The sequence below is a fragment of the Amblyraja radiata genome, chromosome 10 (assembly GCF_010909765.2).
Source record: "Amblyraja radiata isolate CabotCenter1 chromosome 10, sAmbRad1.1.pri, whole genome shotgun sequence".
NCBI classification, from domain to species: Eukaryota; Metazoa; Chordata; class Chondrichthyes; order Rajiformes; family Rajidae; genus Amblyraja; species Amblyraja radiata.
This window is the reverse complement of record NC_045965.1, coordinates 8,113,226-8,138,653: the sequence shown is the minus strand read 5'-3', so window position 1 is coordinate 8,138,653 and position 25,428 is coordinate 8,113,226. Positions and strand designations below refer to the sequence as shown.

Below are 25,428 nucleotides of genomic sequence, written 5' to 3'. Positions count from 1 at the left end.
CTTTCCAGTGCTAACAATGGAATTATTTCAAACTCAAAAACACCCTGACAATCTTGTAAATCTGCTTTGTTAAACATTTGTGAAATTCTACTTTTAATTACATTTTTAAAAAGACGCCAACATAGAAAATAGGTGCAGGAGGAGGCCATTTGGTCCTTCGAGCCAGCACCGCCATTCATTGTGATCATGGCTGATCATCCACAATCAGTAACCCGTGCCTGCCATCTCCCCATATTCCTTGATTCCGCTAGCCCCTAGAGCTCTATCTAACTCTCTTTTAAATGCATCCAGTGAATTGTCCTCTACTGCTTTCTGTGACAGAGAATTTCACAACTCTGGGTGAAAAAGTGTTCTCATCTCAGTTTTAAATGGCCTCCCCATTATTCTTAGACTGTGGCCCCTGGTTCTGGACTCCTCCACCATTGGGAACATTTTTCCTGCATCTAGCTTGTCCAGTCCTTTTATAATTTTATACGTTTCTATAAAATATCCTCTCATCCTTCTAAATTCCAGTGAATACAAGGTCAGTCTTTCCAATCTTTCTTCAGATGACAGTTCTGCCATCCATGGGATTAACCATGTGAACCTACGCTGCACTGCCTCAATAGCACGGATGTCCTTCCTCAAGAGATGGAAGATACTTAAATTCTAGATGAGTCATTATTTTTTTTTCGGTCAACCAGAAGCTTCTGTATGAATGAGAACTTGGAAATATTTTAAGACTGTTCACATGTTGACCACATAGAAGTATATATAATTATGAGAGGCATATATAGTGTAGACATTCAGAGTCTTTTTCCCCAGGGTGGAAATGTCAAAAGTTAGAGGGAAAAGTTTAAAGGAGATGTGCGGAGCGCGTTTATTTTTACCCAGAGTGTAGCGGGATCCTGGAACGTGCTGCCAGGGGTTGTGGTGAAGGCAGATATGACAGTGGCATTTGAGGTTTTTAGATGGGCACATAGAAATGCAGTGGATGGAGGGATATGGATTATGTGCAAGCAGAGGAGATCAGTTGTTCGACATGCACATTGTGGGTTGAAGGGCCTGTTCCAGTGCTGTACAGTTCTATGAAATGGAGTACTTTGGCTGGGTGAAAATGAATACTGCAATTTTACTTTGTAGTATATAGTTTACTATGTACTTCAATTGTTTTTGAAATATATTATAATTCTTTTTCTTGCTCAGTAATATTTTAAGTGCCATAATAATTATCCTGGTGCTCTTTAATTGTTCAGTAAGTTCTAAATGATATATTTGTACAATATTGGGAATTGGAATTTTAAACAGAAAGGAAGCGTCGTTCTAATTTACTGTGTGGGAAAGGTTATAAATTATGTGGCTGTAAATCATAATTTAACTGCTCCCAATAGAATAATTTACTGCTTTAAAATTAAGATAATAATTCATGTGCTCAGTTATCCTTCGTGTTTCCACCACAGATTATATTATATAGCTGCTTTACAGATGACCTAAATTCCCTTTTCATCAGGGGTCAAAGAATGGAATATAACGCTTTTAATGAACCTGAGGGAGATTTTTGCATTTCATCTAATAATAAAAAGAATAACAATTGGTCAAAAAAAGTATTTAAGTCTAAGTATCTACTTTCCCATAATGATGGAATTTTCTAAAATTTTGAGATGTACATATAAATTGTTGTTTTATTTGTTGGCTCGCTGAGAATTATTGCAGGCCTAATATTACGGTGGCGTAGCAGTAGAGCTACTGCCTTACAGTGCCAGAGACCCGAGTTCGATCCTGACTACGGGTGCTTGTCTATACAGAGTTTGTACGTTCTCCCCGTGACCTGCGATGGTTTTCTCCAAGATCTTCTGTTTCCTCCCACACTCCAAAGACATACAGGTTTGTAGGTTAATTGGCATAGTGTAAATGTCAAAGAAAATTGTCCCTAGTCTGTGGAGGATAGTTTCTGTATCCCTAAACTAAAAATTAGGTTTTTGCCATATTGTAGATACCTGCAGTCTATAATGTGATCATGCAATACCGAGAATTCTGAAGTATTGGATGAGTTCAGTTCAGTTTATTATTGTCACTGAGGTTCAGTGAAAAGCTTTTGTTCTGTGCTATCCAGTCAATGAAAATACTATACATGATTATAATCAAGCCGCCCATTGTAATTTTTCTGAGTACGGCACTGGTTTGACTTTTCCCTGTCCTCTTCAGCTCACAACATAAGTTACTGCAGGTGCAAGTTGACAATAGTACAATGGTTTAAGTGAACAGAGAAAACAGTATCTCCTTGATCAGAAAACAATATGTCTGATCAGATCGGATTGAGAAGTAATGGTAATTCAGTGAAGATAGTATAAACTGGACGGGTAAATGCACTGTCAAATCCAATATAAGAAAATTATTTGGATGAGAACATACAGGGCAAGATTAGCAAGTTTGCTGATGATATAAAAGTTAGTGATTTTGCAGATAGTGAAGATGGTTGTGAACAATTGCTGCAGGATCTGGATCAATTAATCAGGTGGGCGGAGGAATGGTTGAAGGAATTTAATACAGAGAAGTGTGAGGTGTTGCATTTTGGGACGTCGAACAAGGGCGGGACCTACACAGTAAATGGTAGGCCTCTGGGTAGTGTTGTGGAGCAGAGGGATCTAGGAGTACAGGTGCATGGTTCCTTGAAGGTCGAGTCGCAGGAAGATAAGGTGGTCAAAAAGGCTTTTGGCAGTTTGGCCTTCATCAGTCAGAGTACTGAGTATAGAAGTTGGGAGGTCATGGTTGCAGTTGTATAAGACATTGGTGAGACCACATTTAGAATATTGTGTTCAGTTCTGGGCACCATGTTATAGGAAAGATATTGTCAAGCTTGAAAGGGTTTAGAAAAGATTTACGAGGATGTTGCCAGGACTAGAGGGTGTGAGCTATAGGGAGAGGTTGAGTAGGCTGGGTCTCTATTCCATGGAGTGCAGGAGGATGAGGGGAGATCTTATATAGAGGCATGCAAAATCATGAGAGGAATAGATCGGGTAGATGCACAGTCTTTTGCCCAGAGTAGGGGAATCGAGGACCAGAGGACATAGGTTCAAGGTGAAGGGGAAAAGATTTAATAGGAATCCGAGGGGTAACTTTTTCACACGAAGGGTGTTGGGTGTATGGAGCAAGCTGCCAGAGGAGGTAGTTGAGGTTGGGACTATCCCATCGTTTAAGAAACAGTTAAACAGGTACATGGGTAGGACAGGTTTGGAGGGATATGGACCAAGCGCAGGCAAGTGGGACTAGGGTAGCTGGGACATTGTTGGCCGGTGTGGGTGAGTTGGGCCGAAGGGCTTGTTTCCACACTGTATGACTATGACTCTCTTTGGTATTGGATTGAGGATAAAAGGAGATGAGGAAAACAATCTTTGAAATCATTTTTAAAGCTTCAACAGTACCTGAAAGAAGATTAAGTGTAGGAAAGAACTGCAAATGTAGTTTAAATCGAAGGTAGACACAAAACGTTGGAATAAGTAAGCGGGACAAGCAGCATCTCTGGAAACAAGGAATCGGTGACGTTTCGGGTCGAAGAAGGTCTGAAGAAGGGTCTTGACCCGAAACATCACCCATACCTTCTCTGCAGGTATGCTGCCTGTCCCGCTGAGTTACTCCAGCATTTTGTCTACCTGAAAGAATAAGACTCGTGTTCGTCGCAGTCGATTCAATGATAGAAATTGATCAACATTTGTGAAAAGTATATAACATTATTAAAAGGATAGTTGCACTTGAAATGACCAAAAAGAATTGCACACAATGAAGCCCACCATTCAGTGCACGTCATTGATGAGAAAAACAGTGAGATGCCAATGTAGTGCAACAATGTTTAAGAAAGAACTGCAGATGCTGGAAAAATCGAAGGTAGACAATCCCCAGAAACTGAAGTCTGAAGAGTCTCAACACGAATCTTCACCTATTCCTTCGCTCTATTGATGCTGCCTCACCCGCTGAGTTTATCCAGCACTTTTGTCTACCTTAGAGCAACAATGGTGGTGACTTTTGAAAATTGCATTTAAACATGCATTTGCTGTCTGAAGTTGTTGCAGCATGCATCTTTGACAGTAGTAAGTAAATTCTAGTCCTTTCTAAAGGTCGAAAATTGCTGGAGTAAGTCAGCGGGTCAGTCAACATATCTGGGGTACATGGATGGATGATGTTTTGGGTTCCGACCCTTCTTCAGACTGATTGTAAGACAGCTGGGTGAGGTGAGAGGCAGGACAAAGCATGGCAGGTGGACCCAGGGGAGGAACATTTTTGATAGACGGATGGTTGAAAAGGCGAGAGATTAAAGCAGAAGGAAGGTGTGACGGAATTGATAAATTACAAATTGTGAGGCCAGAGGAAGGAATTTAAGGGGAAGGGAAAAGTAGGTGCGAGTCCAGGTGGGACACAGTGGAGGGAGGGGAGAGTAAGGGGGAGCGTGGGGGACAGAAGGGAGGGGGAAGAGGGGTGTCGTTAGAGGTTACCTAAAATTGGAGAATTCAATGCTCATACCATTGGGTTGTAGGCTCCCCAAGCAGAATATGAGGTGCTGTTCCTCCTGTTTGTGTGTGGTCTAACTCGGGCAATGGAGGAGGCCCATTCAACTCTTTTTTAAATTAAAAGAGTAAATGAAAATTAACTTTATTTTTGTAAAGGAGGTTTGACTGATGCTAAACTTAAACTTTTTCAACAGCAATCTAAAGTTTAATTCTTAGTTGGATATAAAGCTGCTGTGTTGACTTGTTAAAAGTTGTTTTAGCTGATTGGCTTAGTTGTAAAATAGTATTTTGGGGATGGATTGTTACTCCTGCAATTTGAAGATTTATCATGTTGAATGGGTGACTGATTTGATTGATTAGTTCTGAAGCCACACTGGTTTCTCTCTCAAAGCGTTAAATAGACACTCAATTTAACAACATTCACTTAGCAATGATAAATGCAAACCTTTTATAGATTTTAACTGAGTATCTTTAATGGATAGAGCAGGCTTGGTTGAGCATAAAAACATGAAAAAATAAGCCAGAAGGTTTTTTTTTCCTTTAGTAGAATTAGAAATGTTCGTCAATTCAAAATGTAACGGTAGGTTTGTAACTGGATATACCTTAAGTGCCTTGCTGATAGAGTGCTGCACTGTCAGAGATGCTGTCTAGGGATGAATTGTAAAGTGGGAGTCCTGAGGCAGATGTAAAACAGTAGTGGACAACAAGTTTTTGGGAGGTCTGCATTAACAATCCAAATCACTTCAGAGGACCTTGGTTTGACTCGCAGGAAGTTTGGTTCCTTTAACAATACATTAATAATAGATACTGTTTCGAATCGTTGGAGTACAACAGTGTCTTTGCCCCAGAGTAAAGGAATTAGGAACCAGAGGACATAGGTTTAAGGTGATTGGGGATGTTCTGGATATCTTAAATAAAAGCATGAAGTAGTGTCTGTAGTTTTCAAGTCAGGTATAAACTAAATGTAAGGTCTCTGAGTCTGTGCGTGATACAAAGCTGAGGGTGGGTAATGAAGGATATGAGGGAGATAGGAAAATACTTGATTGCAAATTAAATTGGGTGTGTAGGCAAATGCAGTGTAACATGGATGAATAAGGTTTGAGAAATCCAAGGGAGATTATTATCAGAATGGTGAAAATCTAGGAAAAGGGGAGATGCGAAAGACCTGAATAACCTGATACAAGAGTTGCTAACAGCAAGTGTTCAGGAGCAGCAAGCTTTAAGGTATATTATAAACTCTAGTAATATTTAGTTTAGTTTATTATCATAGAGTCATATTGAATGTACAGATACTCCCCGACTTAAGGTGACTTAAGTAAACTATTGTGTGCTCCGTCCCTAGTGCAATCAAGGCCATTTGTAATTTACATAACATTGTATGATCACTCAAGTTTATATCGGAAACAAGCCAGCAAGCCGGTCTTTACCCAGAAAGCCAGGTACTGCAGAAAGTGCCCCAAAGGTGAGAATGAACTCAAGCCGGCAATGGAGGCGGTGCTTACCCAGAATGCCATGCACTGCAGAAAGTGGCCCGGATGCCACTGAGACAGTTTGTACTTTCTGGTTGTTATTTCGGGCAGGGGATGGGGTTGGTGATTTTGACTTATGTAAGGATTCACTGAGGAACTGAGCCCTTGTGTGATTTGAGGAGTGCCTCTATGAGCAAGTATGTCTTGTGGCAGTTATAGAGACCTTGGTGAGGAACGGTGTGTAATTTTGAACATTTGTCATGGAGGAGAACAACCAAGGTTTTCTGGCCTGATTCCCGGAATGGCAGGGCTGATGTACGAGAAGTGATGGGTTCATGAGGTCACATATTAACTGGAGTTAAGAAGAGGCTGGATATCTAATTGAAACCTTTAAAAGTACAATAGGACTTGACCAACTTCATGCAGGATGGACTTTGCTGACAGCTGAGGGGTCTATCTTCCAGCTGCAGTGTATATTTTTTTTAAATAGAGGATATGGGAAATTTCTTCTCCCAGGGGGTGATGAACCGGTGGAATTCTCTACCACTTCTGTCATTAAATAATTTTCAAGGAGGGGGTAGATAAATTCCTTAGTGCAAAAAGCATCAAGGGATCTGGATAGAAGGTAACATAGAAACATAGAAATTAGGTGCAGGAGTAGGCCATTCGGCCCTTCGAGCCTGCACCGCCATTCAATATGATCATGGCTGATCATCCAACTCAGTATCCCGTACCTGCCTTCTCTCCATACCCTCTGATCCCCTTAGCCACCAGGGCCACATCTAACTCCCTCTTAAATATAGCCAATGAACTGGCCTCAACTACCTTCTGTGGCAGAGAATTCCAGAGATTCACCACTCTCTGTGTGAAAAAAGTTCTTCTCATCTCGGTTTTAAAGGATTTCCCCCTTATCCTTAAGCTGTGACCCCTTGTCCTGGACTTCCCCAACATCGGGAGCAATCTTCCTGCATCTAGCCTGTCCAACCCCTTAAGAATTTTGTAAGTAAGTAAGTAACAGGATACAGGTGGATGTGCAGTCATGAACATATTAAACCAGACCAGAAGGGACGAGCAGTCTACTGTTCTCTGCTTCCATTTGATCACCAAATATAAACAGCACTGTTGTGGAGTTAAGATAAAACAATCTGATTTGAGTGGAACTGGAGTAAACATCCTGCTGGTAGACAAGTGGGACCACTCTTCTATCTAGCTACAACTCGATAGGAGACACTTGGGTGGATAGAAAAAAATGTACAGCAGCTGTCTCCAAATCAATATTTATCCATCAACAGAAATATCTTGATCAATTTATCTGATCACTACCCTTTTATGAGATGGCTGTTGAATTTTCTGTTCACAAAAGTGGATGCACTTCAAAGGTACTTCATTTCCTTGCAATACTTTTTTGGACACTGTGACGTACAGTGTATACATTAGAAGTTAGATACAAAGTGCTGGGGGAACTCAGTGAGTCAGGCAGCATCTCTTGAAAAAAGGAATAGGTGATGTTTTGGGCGTGACCCTTCAGACTGAGTCAGGAGCGAGGGAAACTGGAGGTATGAAGAGTACAGAACAAGTCAGAGCCAGCACCGATAGTCAAGGAGTCCATTAGCGGAGGTGATAATGAAGAGATACGAACAATGAAACGAGCAGGACGACTAGGGTGGGGGAGGGACCATAGTTGAATGAGTGAAATGAAGTTCTCTAATGAAATGAAATTCTGTGCCTCTATTGTTGAGTAACATGCCATTGGTTTCTTTCCAAACAGGTATGGTGATTCATCTTTGGATGGATGGGAATTTTAGCAAGCCACTTCAATATTTTGAGAACTATAGGTTTGAAAGCACTTTAAGAATAAAACTTGTGGGCAAGTCGGGCCGAAGAGCCTGTTTCTGTGCTGTGTGACTCTATCGCTTTATTAATCAAGCCTCAGCACCACATTCAAAAAGCAGTTTACACTGGTTATTGCTTCTACCAAACAACCTTTCTGTTTGATAAATTTGCATTGATTATATGTAGCAAGATGTTTCTATGTGACCTGTACATTTTACTTTGCACGGACTTTGCTGATTTAACTTGAGGGATTTGAGCGAGCAAATATGTTTTTTTAAAATATTTGTTTCTGGGAGTTGACTATGTTTCTACCATTTCTGAATTCATTTTAATTGCCTTCACAGAGGAGCAGGCTATTTTTAGTTACTAACATGAGAACAGCAGCAACATGCTAAAATAAATCTGCTGACCTGTCTGTGGATTCCTTGTATCACATAACTCCAGAGAGTGGAAAGGACCAGTAACTGAAGAAATAATCGTACTCGTACATACCATAAAAATGGATCATTGAACTCTAATCATATTTGAGTTTCATGTAAATCCTAAGTCCCTTAGCCATAAACTCAACGCTTATTCTTATAATTTTACATCACCTGAAATTTTACTTGGAATGCATCTTTTGCTATTCACTATGGCATTGATCATATTGCTGCCTGCATTATAAGTTGTATTGGAAAGATAATAGTGGTTTAATATTTGCAGTGGTAAGAATGCTCAAGGGTCAATAGGAGTGAGACCGTGCAAATCTTTTAATTGCAGACAATAGTGAATGATCCTCATGAAATACATATTTATGTCTACAACCCAGTAGTTTTTTCGTCAGATCTAACAATGTTAGATTTTAATTAATGGGGTATATCTGGGGGAAAAAAGTTAGGTCCACTTGGGTTGAATGCAGTGGTGTTGACTGGAATAAGTACGTTTCTGTAACTTCTGGTATACAGCTATTTGCAGTTGTCATGACAACATTTGATCTGATCTCCTTCACACCCAAGTTAATGATATTTAGAATTACTTAACCTTTCCTATATTATCCGTTGCTTGAGGCTGACCATTTCATAATTAGTCAAAATCTTAACTGACATTTGGCATTACTGCATTGGGAACTTAGCAAATGCCATGTGATCTGAGTGCGAAATGATACCTGTCATACAATCTGCAAAATCTTTGCAGAATGAAGCGGTTTGATATTTTCCTTTCTATCTGCAGGCTTGTCAAACCAGTAACTTTGTCATTTGCAAAATGAACAGGAGTATGAGTGTGTGCAATTCCAACTTATTTTTGCATTATTGATATATAGTTTTAAGGGGTGACTGTACCTGAAATTGAAATTGCTGCTTTGTCTCAGTAGTGTACCTGGATGCTTATCTGTGCCACAGTAATGGCGAAAAGATGGTTGACAGTTTATCCTAATAGTTCATTGTGGTATTTGTTATGATGCATTGGAGTGTGAAGAGTCCTTTGTTCCAAACTAATGTATGCTGATTCCTTGAGGTCACTCGCTGTGATATAGTGGCTTTTTAATTTGCCATAGTGAGACTGTATTGCAAGGTTACAACACATTTTTGGCGTTCTGAAGATTTCCTGAATTGAGAGACTACAGCTCAAGAGGTTTAGGATGTCATCATCGCCGTATGATTATATTACAGCCTGCAAAGCTGGCACATCATTTTTATGCTATGTTTACTGTTGTTCTTATTAATGGACTCTCCAGCAGTTTGCTGGCTGCTCTCAGTGAGCTGAGACGTATACAATCTTTTGTCTCTTTCTATAGTAAGTAGTACAGTGACGTGGTGGGGATAGTATTTTGAATTGCAATAAATACACTGAATTGCAGGGGATTCATTGATTTATGTTTTCCTTTATTTTGTAATTTTGCCAGTGGAAGAAGCCATAGATGAGATCTATCAGGAAATAAGTACTTTTGTTACTGATGAGCTAAGATAATATTGTTGGTGTATTTCACCAGGAGTTTAATTCACTTCTGAAGTTGAACACTGAATACACTTTTGGTTCACCTTGCTTAGATTGCTTGATCAAAATTGTACTGTAATGTTTATTATGTGATCTTGGAATTTGTAGCTTCCTTACAATATTGGCCTAAACGTCTGAGTTTTATTCTCATCATAGGGTGATGGCTGAAGGAGTGAAGGATGATTACAAAAAACAATTATAATGTAGTACTGCAGAAAGGAAATGACAGTGACTTTGTGCAGACTGTCGGTTCCCATGCCATTTAAAAATTCATATCATATCTGACATATGTTCTGATTTAAACTCCATAAATTAATAAATTCAGAAATATTAAATTATTGATTTTCCAGTAATATCAGCTGTCAAATTCTATAAATGGATTTTTTTGCATGATGCAAATTTTTGTAAAAATTAGATATCTAAACATCTCACAAAATTTGAATTGTGTTTATTAGGTTTGGGTAGTGTTAACATGAAATGAAAAAGCTTTTGGAGTCACATAACAGTGACCTGAATGAAAGCCCTTGTTGGTCCAACATTCAGAATTTGGAACAAGAAACAAGCAAATTGTATTGTGTATAAAAGTGACCCAGTGGTGGTTAGGACTGTACAGTTATGTTGTTCCTCACGTCAGCTCTCCATGTCTAAATTGTATGACAGGACAAGGCAGCAGATGAGACGAGCTGTCGCTCAGCCTCTCTGGCCTTTTGAAGAGAGGCCATGGGAGGAAAAGGTGCTGCAAATAGGCTGTGAAGTTTACATACACTGCCCACTGTTAAACAGATTACATCTAATGAAGTGTCTAATGCTCAGCCTGTATCAGCCTAATCCTAGGTGGCAGTTTGTCCCTCAGCTGCCAAGAAACACCACCCTCTGGCCTTATATCACCAATGTCTTCACAGTGCACTGGGAGGTGCGTGGCTTTAATAAACCAAGACAGTGTGTGATCTGACATGCAAATGTAGGTCATTGCATATGTAAATGTGTGATTACAGACTTGCATGCCAGAACACATTAGTGAGACTTTCCTCTCAGCATGCGGTTGTCAGAGTTCCTCAAAAGCTGATGCTAACATTTGTCAAGTTATCACATACGCCAATAAGACAAAAAATTGCGCTGTAGGTTGCATCTCCTTAATGAATGTAAAATACTCAAATTCTGAAATCACAAAAACAATATATACTTATTTTTAACCTCCATGCTAACATTGCTCACTCTGTATTTTCAAATACTTTGTAATTTAATTGATGAGTGGCGGTGGTTTCTCATGTAGTTTTTAAATGTTGACTTTCCCTCTTTGTGTTCCTATTTGCTTTGCTTTTACTGATGGGAGCTGCTAATTGTTTTCAAATTGCATTGTTTATCTAAAAACTCATGAACATCACTTTCTATTTCCAGAATCTGTTACCATGACCCTTTTGCTTTGTAAAACAGATTCCAAATGGACAAGTAATCTCTTTACTAATCTGCCACATTGTCTCTGAATCAGGATGAGGGAAGTTATGTGTTTTTCAAAGCAATCATTTTTGGGCTTGCTTTTTAAAATATTACTTTTGTTTTAAAATGTACAATATTAAACTTTCACTTTTCACATAAATCTAATGGAGACGTGTACAGGTCTAATTGCATATTCTGTGCATGCATAAATATCTTAAGTGCTACTGCATTAAAAATGCCTGGAACTTGACAGAAATGAATCAACATCAGTCACGCCAAATTGGAGTTATTTTTACTGTGCTTTGCCACTGAATGATAGAACACAAGGTTGATTTTATATCCACCACCCACCAACTTAAGGGCCTGTCCCACTGTACGAGGTAATTCAAGAGTTCTCCTGAGTTCTCCCCTGATTCAAGCTCGTGTAATGTACATAGCGGGTACGTAGGAGCTCGTGGATGTCACGTAGCGGCTCGTACGAGTAACGGTAAGTACTCGGGAAATCCGGTAAACTCGTGGTGTTTTTTCAACACTGAAAAATGTCCATGAGTGAAAAAATACTCGTAATGAAATTTTAAAAAAACTTTTTACTTGTACGAGACCCTATGTACCCGCTTCGTACATTACACAAGCTCGAATCAGGGGAGAACTCTGGAGAACTCTTGAATTACCTTGAACAGTGGGACAGGCCCTTTAAGTGTAACTGGTCTGAAACAGCGTGTTGGAAGTGAACCATTCCTGCAACTCTGGGATCAAATTGCTGTTTAGTTTAAAATGAAAGTGGAAGATTATTATTTCCCTTAAAGAATGAAAACACAAAATATGGGGAATGTTTCAACTATTCTGTGTTACAAGGATTTGTGGTAACTGATAGCTTACAATGCTCCTGTATAGTATAAAATAGCACTTATTAAAAAACATTGTTCAAAATGCATGTTTACTATGTTCGTTGGTTGAATTTGTTTTGCGATGTATTGTTTGTACCTACTTGCAACAACATTTGTGTGATTTTATTTTTAGTAAAAGCAGGGAAAACAGTGGTGTTAAATGCAAGAGTTCTGCATCTGTCAAAAAACATTAATCTTTACTGAATTTCCTTTTTTATGGCATATGCTGTCTGTCATGTGGCATTTAAAATCCATCCCAGACTGATCAATTGTATTTCCTTTCATTTTCAGACTAGGTCCATGCTTTATATATTAAAAGATAACTGAATCCACCTCATATGTATGTTGTGTTGATGCATCAACAGAACATACCTGAAACTGCTCACATAACTAAGAAGCACTTAAAAAAAAAAAAAACTGGATTTCAAAATTTTGTGAACATGAATTGTGGGAATAAGGAGCAAATCTGCCAGCACCTGAAGTGAGCTATGCTCATGTTGATTACTGGAATCCTTTGATGGAACTTATCTTTAAATGTTGATATTTTAAGTATATTTTCTCACCTTTTGGTGGAGTTATTGTACATTTGTACATTAAGTTTTACATTTGGTATTAAAAATTAACATATCCTTCGAAACAGTGGTTGAATGTTTATTTACCGTTTTTCTTAGCAGTTACTTGTATAGATATCTGGGTTGAAGAATGCAAGGGCAAGTTTGGGGGACGGGATTGGAAGGCACTGGTCCAATATTCAAGTAGGGTGAAAATGATTGGATCCAAGACTTGCATGGAATGAAAAACAATATGAGATTGGCATTGACTGAGGAAGGAAGGAACGCAGACAGATTTAAGGGAGGTTCAAATAGAAAAGAGAAAATTGTGAAGAATTCAAATAGCAAATAGAAAATAGTGAAGAATGCAATCTAATATATTATTAGATTAATATTGTTTTGGAATACTTAATTACCAAGAATATTTGCTAATTAAATTACTATTTTAATATAAAATGAAAATTAGCAACACTTTACCAACACAACTCCTGGAGCATAACAGTGTTAGAACTCCACACGTTGCTGTCAGTTATTTTACACTCGTCCACTCAACTTGCAAATTATTTTCACTGAACTATCTCAAATGGTATTTAAAAAAAATCTAAACTCTGTAGATACAAGGAACTGAAGATGCTGGCTTACAAAGAAAGACAAAGTGGTGGAGTAACTCAGCAGATCAGGCAGTATCTCTGGGAAGCATGGATAGGAGAAGTTTTGATTTGGGATCCTTCTTCTGACTTAACCCAAAACACACTTATGCATGTTCTCCAGAGATGCTGCTTGACCTGCTGAGTTACTCCAGCATTTTGTATTTTTTGTAAACCAGCATCTTTAGTTACTTGTATCTACACAGTTTAGAATTTTTATTCCAATCATTATTTTGTGCACTCAAATGTTTCAAATTCGTTTTTTAATATTGGTTTCCACTCCTCAGTTTTCTAGCTGTGTTTGGCTGCTCGACGGCTTCATGATAACGTTATTGTTGCATTTCGGAGAACACCTGGAACTGATACCAGGCAACACAAGTCCAATTACAATAAAAACCTTGAGAGAAATCCACAGAGTTGAATAACATTTTAATCTTTATATTAATGCAAACTTTCTGCATGGTGCAGTGTTTAACTTCATGTCCTTCTCATGTTTACAGAAACCTCTGCGTCCTGATTTGGGCCTCAATACACTGGGAAATTTCCAAATAGTGAAAAAGATTGGCCGAGGACAATTTAGTGAAGTCTATCGAGCATCCTGCCTACTAGATGGGATGCCTGTAGCTCTGAAGAAAGTGCAGGTATGTGTACACATGGTTGATCATAATTGGTCTAGAACGACAACAGTCAAATGTTGTAGGTGCAATTTTCAGAATCTACTTGATGTCTGACCTAACAATATACTTCAGTATATCTAGGTACAAGGAGGGAATATTGGGGGAAAAAATGTGTCTATATATAATTAAAATAATGATAATGTGGCGGCTCCCAAGGGTCGTGCCATCCTAACTGTCGAACCCCTCGGCACGGGAGTGGTTCAGTCCGGAGGTGGCCCTTAACCAGAGGGTTTAAAGGCAGGGGTTTGGGTGCCATCTTTCTCTCGTGTGGACTTCCCTACAACCGGGAGGAACACAAATAAAGGTGCCTCTCGAAATACCTGACTCCTCTCTTTCGTTTCGAGACCTACGCACCACATTGGTGACCCCGACGCTCCATTGTCGTCATGATGGAGAAAGTAGAAAGCCCTACCACCTCACAGGCCAGTCCGGCCCTGTCTCTGGACGCGGTCTTAGTAAAATTGCCCACCTTCTGGACCACCCGGCCGCACATCTGGTTCCAGCAGGCGGAGGCCCAATTCAACCTGCGGGGCATCACAGTCGATGCCACCCGCTTCTATTACCTGGTGGGGACCCTCGACCAGGACACGGTCGAGGAGGTCACGGACTTCCTCGCAGCCCCCCCCGGCCACCGATAAATATCTCGGCCTTAAGGAGCTCCTGCTCCAAATTTATGGACTCAGTAGGATGGAGCGTGCTGCTAGGCTCCTTCATATGGAGGGCCTAGGCGACCGACGGCCATCTAGCCTCCTAAAGGAGATGGTTGCTCTCCTGGATGGGCACACGCCGTGCCTGTTGTTTGAGTATACTTACCTCCATCTGCTGCCGGCCTACATCCGTCTTCAGCTCACGGACGCCTCCTTCGCCGACATCAGGGCCCTCGGGAGGAGCGCCGACGCGCTGTAGATGGCGCGCCCTGATGACGTCAATGCGCTGGCCGTCAGAAGCCGCGGGGACGCACCGAGAACGACGCGCCCTGATGACGTCAACGCGCTGGCCATCGGCAGGCGCGCTGATGACGTCACCCTGGAAGCTCCCGATTTCCTCCGGTGGGGCAGGGGCTGTGGAAGGAGTGACAGCTCCAGCCCGACGGCCCGTAAGATCGCCCCCCGCGGCAGTGTCGGGTACTGCACCTGCAGTCCAGCGCCAGCAAGCTGCAAGTGCCACCAACAGGAGCCGGCAAGCTCCAAGTACCACCAACATGAGGCGCTGGTGCTACTACCATCAGCGGTGGGGTGCTGCAGCACGACAATGCCGCCAGCCGTGCACGTTCCCGGGAAACGCCTGGGCCGGCTGTCAATAGTCCCCGCGGCGGCCGGCCAAATTCACCGCCTCTTCACCTGGGATCGGCGCTCCGGGACCCGCTTCCTCGTTGATACTGGAGCGGAGCTCAGCGTCCTGCCCCCTTCGCTGGCTGACATTCGTTCCGGTAAGCGGGGGCCTGTCCTCACCGCGGCGAATGGCAGCCCCATTCGCACGTATGGAGCGCGCATGGTACTGATCGTGTTCGGCTCCTGCCATTTCTCGTGGCGGTTCACCATTGCTGATGTCTCCCAGCCGTTGCTTGGGGCCGACTTCCTCCGGGCGCATTCCCTCATGGTGGACGTCAGGCGTCAGCGCTTGGTCAATGCCGCTACGATGGAGCCGATCACGTTACGTTTGGATCAGCCGGTGGGACGCCCCCTGTCGTCCGTGGATTCCCGCTTCGCACGGATCTTGGCCGCGTTCCCGGACATCCTGACCCCACAGTTTCGGTCATCGACCCCCAGTCATGGAGTGGTACATTTTATACAAACTACCGGCCCACCTATCCACGCACGAGCACGCCGACTGCCGCCGGATAAACTGCGTCTGGCACGGCAGGAATTCCACACGATGGAGTCCTTGGGGATCGTCCGCCCTTCAAGCAGCCCATGTGCGTCCCCACCCCACATGGTCCCTAAGGCAAGCGGGGGCTGGCGACCTTGCGGGGATTACCGACCGCTGAATGCCGCAACAACACCGGATCGGTATCCCACATCCAGGACTTCACCGCCCATTTGGCTGGGGCTACAATATTTTCAAAAGTGGATCTGGTACAGGGTTATAACCAGATCCCGGTCCACCCGGATGATGTACCCAAGACGGCGATCATCACACCGTTCGGACTTTATGAGTTCACGCGGATGCCGTTCGGCCTCAAGAACGCTGCGCAGGCTTTTCAACGCCTAATGGACGGGGTGTGTCGCAAACTCGATTTTGTGTTTGTTTACCTGGATGACATCCTGGTGGCCAGCCGCTCGCAGCAGGAGAACTGCGCCCACCTCCGGCAGCTCTGTCAGCGGCTCAGCGAGCATGGTCTGGCTATCAACCTCAACAAGTGCCGTTTTGGGGTAACGGAGATCGACTTCCTCTGCCACCGCGTGACTTCGCAAGGCGCCATCCGTCGGTTTCCCCGCCCGCGCATGGTGCGCGGCCTGCAGGAGTTTGTCGGCATGGTGGCATTTTACCATCGTTTCGTGCGATCTGTGGCCCACATCATGTGGCCGCTGTATCAACTCCTGGCGGGTGGGCAGCATAAGAACGTCGAATGGACCCACGAGGCAGTGGCAGCATTTGGCGGCGCGAAGGAGGCCCTTGCTCGGGCCGTACTGCTGGTGCACCCGCGGGAAGATGCCCGACTGCTCTCACGGTGGACGCCTCGGAGTCGGCGGTTGGTGCCGTGCTGGAGCAACTGACGGACGGAGGTTGGCGGCCCCTGGCCGCCTTCAGCTGGCACCTCAACCGCGCGCAGACCAAATACAGCGCGTTCGATCGCGAGCTCCTGGCTCTGTACCTGGCAGTGCGCCACTTCCGCTACTTCCTGGAAGGCCGCCCGTTCACCGCCTACACGGACCACAAGCCGCTCACTTTCGCCCTGGCGAAGATTTCCGACCCCTGGTCCGCATGACAGCAGCGGCAATTGGCCTACATTTCGGAATATACTACATCTATCCGCTATGTCGAGGGGAAAGAGAACCGGGTGGCCCGCCCCGCTATCAACGCCGTTTTCGAGGTGGCGCCCAGAATTGACTATTCTGCCCTGGCAGAGGCACAGCTCACGGACGATGAGATGCCCGCCTACCGGACTGCCATCTCCGGCCTCCGCCTTGAGGATGTCCCTCTCGGTCCTGGAGGAGCGACGATCCTGTGCAATGTATCGTCCGGTCAGCCGCGCCCCATCATCCCTGCCGCCTGGCGCCGGAGGGTGTTCGAGGTTATCCACGGACTGTCTCACGCATCAATCCGGGCGACAACGGCACTAGTGGCCGCTCGTTTCATGTGGCACGGTCTGCGCAAGCAGGTTGGCCATTGGGCTCGCACCTGCATTCTGTGCCAGACGGCGAAGATCCAGCGCCATGTCCGTGCGCCTCTCCAGGAGTTCGGTCTACCTCACCGGCAATTCGACCATATCCACGTGGACATTGTGGGGCCTCTTCCGCCGTCCCGGGGCATCACCCACCTTCTCACGATGGTGGACCGCTTCACGCGGTGGCCGGAGGCCATTCCGCTGGCCGACACTTCAACAGCTACGTGCGCTTGTGCGTTGTCCGCGCACTGGATTGCTCGCTTCGGGGTGCCGGCGCACATCTCCTCAGACCGGGGGCCACAGTTCACCTCCGAGCTGTGGTCAGCCATGGCTCACTTGCTCGGGGTGCGGCTGCACCACACCACGGCTTATCACCCACAAGCTAACGGTCTGGTGGAGAGGTTCCACCGGCAGCTCAAGGCAGCGCTGAAGGCGCGACTATCCGGCCCGGACTGGATGGACGAGTTGCCGTGGGTCACGCTGGGCATTCGGACTGCTCCCAAAGAGGACTTGGCCTCATCATCAGCGGAGCTCGTGTACGGGTCGCCACTCACGGTGCCCGGGGAGTTTGTGCCGTCGGCGCCGGGGCAGCAGGGAACGCCCGCATCCACCTTAAAGCGCCTTCGCGAGCGAGTTGGCAGGCGCGCACCCGTCCCGACGTCCAGCCATGGGACATTTCGCCCGCATGTGCCATCAGCCCTCCGGACCTGCCTATACGTTTTCCTGCGCCGTGATGCCCACCGGACGCCACTCCAGAGGCCGTACGAGGGCCCGTTCCGGGTGCTAGAACACGGGCAGACGACTTTTGTGCTGGACATGGGGGGCCGGTCGGAGGCCGTGTCGATCGACCGGTTGAAGCCGGCACACCTGGACATTGACCAACCGGTGCTGGTTGCCCAACCTCGGCCTCGAGGGCGCCCCCCCCTTCACGGCTCCCTCCGCCTGTCACTCCACCTGTCCTCCCGCCGGTCCCTCCACCTATCCCTCCACCTATGCCTCCGCCAGCCCCACGATCGGCTGACTTCCGCACGCGGGCCGGCCGTGTCGTGCGCCCGCCGGTGCGTTTCGTGCCTCGGGTTCTGGGGGGGCTCCCAAGGGTTGTGCCATCCTAACTGTCGAACCCCTCGGCACGGGAGTGGTTCAGTCCGGAGGCGGCCCTTAACCAGAGGGTTTAAATGCAGGGGTTTGGGTGCCATCTTTCTCTCGTGTGGACTTCCCTACAACCGGGAGGAACACAAATAAAGGTGCCTCACGAAATACCTGACTCCTCTCTTTCCTTTCGAGACCTATGCACCACAATAACTAATTTTTACAGAAGCAATTGGAAAAACTTGCTAGTAGTCCTGGGTAATAGGTTGTAACTATTTACAAATTCTTGAAATTAATGATTCTGTTAAATCCTCTCTTTACAACTATTGACTTAACAAGTTTTAGGTAATGAACTTTGCTGTGTGTAGTATGTAGTTAAATTACTGCATTGACTTCAAACACATCCCTAAGCCATTCATTGGATCCTTCCAATATTGATTGGTGTAAAATTATTTTTGTGTATGTTTTGGTTGCATAAATGTTGCTCATATTTTTCAGTTGTATAAATTAGAATATTCTCCTACCACATCAGTGCGTACTTTTGCAGCAGCGTTTTATTATAAAAGAAAATACAGCAGATATTGATGTGGAGAAAACGGAATGAACCCTGCATCATTTAGTGATTTGTATGCTTTGGACATGAAAAGGAAACCTGAAATTAATATTTTATTCCAGATATTTGAAATGATGGATGCCAAAGCTCGTCAAGACTGCATAAAAGAAATAGATCTCCTAAAGGTAATAAGGCCCCTTCAAAACAAAATTAGAAGCATGAAGAAATAATTTAAAATATCTGTATATTTAATAATGTTTGCCAGGTGTTCACTTTTTCATCGGTGCAACAAAAAATGCTGGAGGAAGTACTTGTTAACACTTTATCCTCTAACTTGATACTTTAGATTGTGTGAACTGATGGCAGGAGCTTGTAGTGGTATTACCATGAACGTTGTTGTACATGGTAACCGTGTTGTGCAAGTGAGAACATAGACCTTCTGTAATTGTGACAACAGTGATTGCGATTATGGTCTGGTCCTCCATGTTACTCAGTGCAAATTATCTTGACAGTACTGTAGTGTGCAACTTTATGAGTTTATCCGTGCCAAGTTGATGTTTCGGCTAGTTAAATTGAACTGAACCATTTGCTCCATGTACCTTAACACAGTACAAGAAAGAGTTGGTCATAAGTTCATAAGGGATAATAATAATAATGGATGGGATTTATATAGCGCCTTTCTAATACTCAAGGCGCTTTACATCGCATTATTCATTCACTCCTCAGTCACACTCGGTGGTGGTAAGCTACTTCTGTAGCCACAGCTGCCCTGGGGCAGACTGACGGAAGCGTGGCTGCCAATCTGCGCCTACGGCCCCTCCGACCACCACCAATCACTCACACACATTCACACACAGGCAAAGGTGGGTGAAGTGTCTTGCCCAAGGACACAACGACAGTATGCACTCCAAGCGGGATTCGAACCGGCTACCTTCCGGTTGCCAGCCGAACACTTAGCCCATTGTGCCGTCTGTCGTCCCAAATGTGGGATAGGAGTAGAATTAGGCCATTCGGCCCATCAAGTCTACGCCATTAAATCATGGCTGATCTAACTCTCCCTCCTAACCCCATTCTCCTGCCTTCTCCCCATAACCTCTGACCTGTAAAATCAAGAATCTATCTATCTCTGCCTTAAAAAATATCCACTGATGTGCCCTCCACAGCCTTCTGTGGCAAAGAATTTCATGGTCTTACAACCCTCTGACTAAAGAAATTTCTCCTCATCTCCTTCCTAAAAGAACGTCCTTTAATTCTGAGGCTATGACCTCCAGTCCTAGTCTCTCCCACTAGTGGAAACGTCCTCTCCACATCCACTCTATCCAAGCCTTTCAATATTCTGTATGTTTCAATGAGGCCCCCCCTCGTTCTTCTAAACCTCAGCAAGTACAGCCCAGTACCAACAAACGCTCTTCATAGGCTAACCTACTCATTCCTGGGATTATTCTTGTAAACCTCCTCTGCAAATCCTTCCTCAGATATGGTGCTCAAAATTGCTCACAATATTCCAAATGTGGCCTTATAGAGCCTCAACATTACATCCCTATTTTTGTATACAAGCCCTCTTGAAATAAATGCAAGCATTGAGTTTGCTTTCTTTATTACTGATTCGACATGCAGATTAACTTTTTGGGAATCCTGCACCAGCATTCCCAAGTCCCTTTACACCTCCGATTTCTGGATTCTCGCCCCATTTAGAAAATGACATCAGTGAGAGTGCAGAAGAGATTCACCAGGCTTGCTGCCTGGAATAGAGGCCTGGAGTTAAAAGTTTAATTTCAGTGGAACTTGGGAGTCTAGAAGTTTATAAAATTATGAGGGATTGTTTGTCTATTTCCTCGGATAGGGGAGTCTAAAACTAGAGGGCATAAGGTTAAGGTGAGGGGGAAAACTGTAAAGGAGATCTGAGAATCTGAAGAAGAGTCTCGACCTGAAACGTCACCTATTCCTTTTCTCCAGAGGTGCTGTTTGACCCACTGAGTTACTCCAGCCTTTTGTGTCTATCTGAGAGTTAAGTTGTTCATGGAGATGGTGGTTATGTGGAATGAGCTGCCAAGGATGTGGCAAGGGCTCAAAGGTTCTTTATTAGTCACATACACCAATTGGTGTAGTGAAATGCATATTGCCATTGCAGCACGTAAAAAAGAATACAACATAACACTAATAAAGAAATTTAACATAAAAACATCCCCCCACATTGGTTCCCATTATGAGGGAAGGCGCAAAGTCCAGTCCCCATCCCCATGTCCACCCATAGTCGGGCCTATTGAGGCCTCCGCAGTCGCCTATACGGAGGCCCGATGTTCCAGACCGTTCTCGCCGGATGATGGTGCTCCGGCGTCGGGAGAATCCTGAGGCAGATCCAATTACAATATTTAAAAGGCATTTACACAGGTACTTGGATAAAAAAAAAGTAGGGATGATGCCTGAATTAAGGGTATATTAACTATAGGGAGAGGTTGGACAGATTTGAATAATTTTCTCTGAAATACCAGAGATTGAGGGGAGACCTGAGAGAAGTATATAAAATTATGGGAAACATAGACAGGGTAACCAGTCAAAGTTTTTCTCAGGGTGGAAATATCACATACTAAAGAACATAGGTGCAAGGTGAGAGGGGTAAAGTTCAAAGGAGATATGTAGGGCAAGTTTTTTTACATAGAGGATGGTGGGTACCTAGAACACACAGGTGGTTGAGGCAGATATGATAGTTGTGTTTTTATGATTCTTTGGTAGGCACATGGGTATGCAGGGAATGGAAGGATATGAATATGGAACATATGCAGCCAGTAAAGAGTTGGTCTTGGCATCATGTTCGGCATAGACATGGAGGGCCAAAGGACCTGTGTTCTGGAGGGAAACAGGTCAAACGTAGGTAAATGGAATTATCATAGATAGATATCATGTCAGAGGGGCAATGTAGACTGGGCTGTGGGGTGGAGGGGATGTTTCTGTACTGTTAAACTCTAAAATTAAGTTCTATATGTGTTTGAATTACATGTGATAAATTATTTTAAGCAGCATTGGTTGGTTCAAGGCTTGCATTCTCAAATGTTTTGTGAACATGACGGTTTCTATTGGTAAATGTTATGGACCAATGAAATTATAAAAACATCACCATACCTCTGTAGAAAATAATTCTTTGTATCTGCACAAAAACCTAAGTGGAGGCAGTCTGGCCTCTCAAATCCAACCCTGCAATTCAATATGATCGTGTCTGATTACTGAGAATCTTCAACACTTTCTCATTTTTTAATTTATTTCAGATTTTCAGCATCTACTGTATCTTTCCTTTCAGGGACCAATTGGATATTTCCCCAGAAGTGAGGGGCAACTTTTACCACACAGAGGGTGGTGGGTATATGGAACAAGACAGGTACACGGATAGGACAGGTTTGGAGGGATATGGATAGGTGGGCCTAGTGTAGCTAGGACATGTTGGCCGGTGTGGGCAAGTTGGGCCTGTTTTCTCGCTGTATCACTCTGACTAAGTTGCCACAGGAAGTAGTTGAGGCTGGTACGATAAGTGTCCAAAAGACATTTGCACATGTACATGATAAGAAAGATTTAGAGGGATCTTTCAGAACAAGGGGTCACAGTTTAAGGATTCCAGAACAAGGGGTCACAGTTTAAGGATAAGGGGGAAATCTTTTAGGACCGAGATGAGGAAAACATTTTTCACACAGAGAGTGGTGAATCTCTGGAATTCTCTGCCACAGAAGGTAGTTGAGGCCAGTTCATTGGCTATATTTAAGAGGGAGTTAGATGTGGCCCTTGTGGCTAAAGGGATCAGGGGGTATGGAGAGAAGGCAGGTACAGGATACTGAGTTGGATGATCAGCCATGATCATATTGAATGGCGGTGCAGGCTCGAAGAGCCGAATGGCTACTCCTGCACCTATTTTCTATGTTTCTATAAGGGGCAAACACGGGCAAACGGGACCAGTTAACATGGGTGCCTTGTTGGGCATGGACGAGTTGGGCTGAATGGCCTGTTTCCGTGCTGCACGCCTGTGTCACTGACTGCAGAAACCAATTTCTATGCACCTGCACCTCTTTTTAAAATGACCTGCCCCTTATGTTGTAACAATCTTCGCTCATTCCAATCTCTCCCACTGTATCAATTTGAATAACTGAAGTGAATTATCACATTATTTTTAAGATTTACTAATTTATTAGATTAATCTAGAAAGATTAAAATGATCATGTATTTTCATTTTATCTCCAGGAATTGATTAAAAAATCTGCAAAATCCTCAATGAATATTTGATTAAATGGTTTTATGCTTATGTATTTCACAGCAATTAAACCATCCAAATGTAATAAAATATCTTGCTTCATTCATTGAAGATAATGAGCTAAATATTGTACTGGAACTGGCAGATGCTGGAGACCTTTCTAGAATGATTAAGGTAAGCATTTGCAACTTCAAACAATCTTTTAGCCTTCTAATGTAATCATTGTTTGATATCCAGTCTTGTTTATGCAAGTCATTTATGGAGTAAGCGATGGTGTAAACTATCGATGACAATACATTGAAGCAAAACAAATTATGTTGATCTGCTTTATTATTGAAGTACACCTCACATTTTTCTGTTTTTTATAATTTAAAAAATATCTTTTATTGCCAGCTTGGAAACAACATTCATCTCCAGTCCCAACCTCGGGAGTTGAGCAAGATTTTTGTTTGCTTGCCCAGAGTGAAATGTGTTTAGTATAGCAATTCCTGTTGTGGCTTGCATTGATATGTCATCTGATTTGCACATAATACATTTTTGGTAAAACTTTAAAAACTGGCGATGGCCTAGATTTTGCTTATTGACAATCTTGGCCACTACGGAACTATACAAGTTTCCTGTCATTAATCTAGGAAGGTCATAAGACATAGGAGCAAAATTAGGCCATTGAGTCTGCTTGGCCATTCAATCATAGTCGATCTATTTTTCCCTCTCAACCCTATTTTCCTGTCTTCACCCCTCAACCTTTGACCACCTTACTAATCGAGAATCTGGGAAGCTGGCAAGAGCCCCAAGATTTCCATCATGTTTAGTTTAAAGTGGAAATCCCAAAGTTTCTGTCAACAATTCATTGTCCCTCCAGGCTGTATTGTTTGTAACTTTCAATGCTACATTCAAAGTTAATTTATTTCTACAGATTTGAATTTAATTTGTGTATGAATGAGATCTACTGCAAAATGCTCTGAAAATATTTTTGCTTTGTTGTATCTGCTCCAAAGGAGTGTTTTATGGCTTAATTATTACTCAGTAAAATATCTGGTCCTGGGTAGATTTATTTCTTCTAACATGCTCGAATTAATATGTCATAACATAAGGGATTTTTAAAAAGGCATGTCATTACATTGATCAGCCATGATTGAATGGCAGAGTAGACTTGATGGGCTGAATGACTTAATTCTACTCATACAATTTATGAACTTATTGTATTCATCTGTGTTTTGTTTTGCTTCCTTCATGTTTGAACAGTTGGTTTAAAAACTCCAGAAACGTTTTGATGTGATTCATTGCTCAGTCAAAGTATGTTGAGAGAAGCCAGGAATTCCTTTGAAATGATAACTGACAGAAAATTCTTATCACAGAAATTGGGAAGTAGTTGTGAATGTTTTTTCCTTTGAATGCCAGAACTAACTGATTACCAGTTTTGGGCCATTGAAATATTGCACATTTTGCAATAGTAACTATCACATTAGTTTGACATGCCTGCTAAAGCACATGTGCTTTAACTTGTTGCTTCTGTAATAAATATCATTTGTTACTGGTCATTTTAATGGACTGGAAGATATGAGACAAACTAAGAGCTGTAAAACTGTCAACAATGCTCCATTAATACAGTAAAAACAATTAAAAGCCAGCAAAGTCTGAGTAAAAATGCTTTGAAAATACTCTGGAGAAGTAAATACAATGCACAGTCTTTTGCTCGGAATAGGGGAATCAAGAACTAGGGGACATAGGTTTAAGCTGAGGGGGGAAAGATTTAATAGGAATCTGAGGGGCAACTTTTTCATTCACAATGGAACGAGTAGTCAGAGGAGGCAGTTGTACAAGGTATTATAACAACATTTAAAAGACATTTGTTCAGGTACGCGAATAGGAAAGGTTTTGAGGGATATGCGTCCCAAACACGGGCAAATGTGATTCGCTTCTATTGGGCATCGTGGTCAGCATAGATGAGTTGGGCCAAAGGGCCTGTTTCCATGCTATATGACTCTGTGATGCTACATCTTCTGAAAAATAACTTAAATATAAAGAAACTCAAAACTATTAGCATGTGAAATAAATTAATTCTCTTTTTGAAGATACTCTAAATTGGACTCCAAACAGTACAGTTCTCCTCCACGATATTTGTGATCTGTGTGAATAGGGTTTAGTGTACTTCCTTAACCATCAGATTCAAGTATTATTTGTAAGCAGCTGCATTTGAACTGAGCCTTACAAAGTCTATGACTGCAGTCAATAACCCAACTTGTCATTGCCGAAAAGTCTACATGT

The 25,428-nt window shown here is 43.1% G+C and overlaps 1 protein-coding gene across 9 annotated transcripts in view; it reads left to right on the top strand.

Annotated features, from left to right (window-relative positions):
* The window catches only part of nek7 (NIMA related kinase 7), a 137,603-nt gene that overhangs the window by 50,110 nt on the left and 62,065 nt on the right, over nucleotides 1-25,428 (top strand). For all 9 annotated transcript variants that reach the window (XM_033027972.1, XM_033027971.1, XM_033027973.1 and 6 more), the window contains 3 exons: nucleotides 13,780-13,920; nucleotides 19,049-19,111; nucleotides 23,224-23,334. In XM_033027972.1, the coding sequence (XP_032883863.1) occupies nucleotides 13,780-13,920; nucleotides 19,049-19,111; nucleotides 23,224-23,334 (315 nt within the window). The remainder of the gene's footprint in view (nucleotides 1-13,779; nucleotides 13,921-19,048; nucleotides 19,112-23,223; nucleotides 23,335-25,428) is intronic.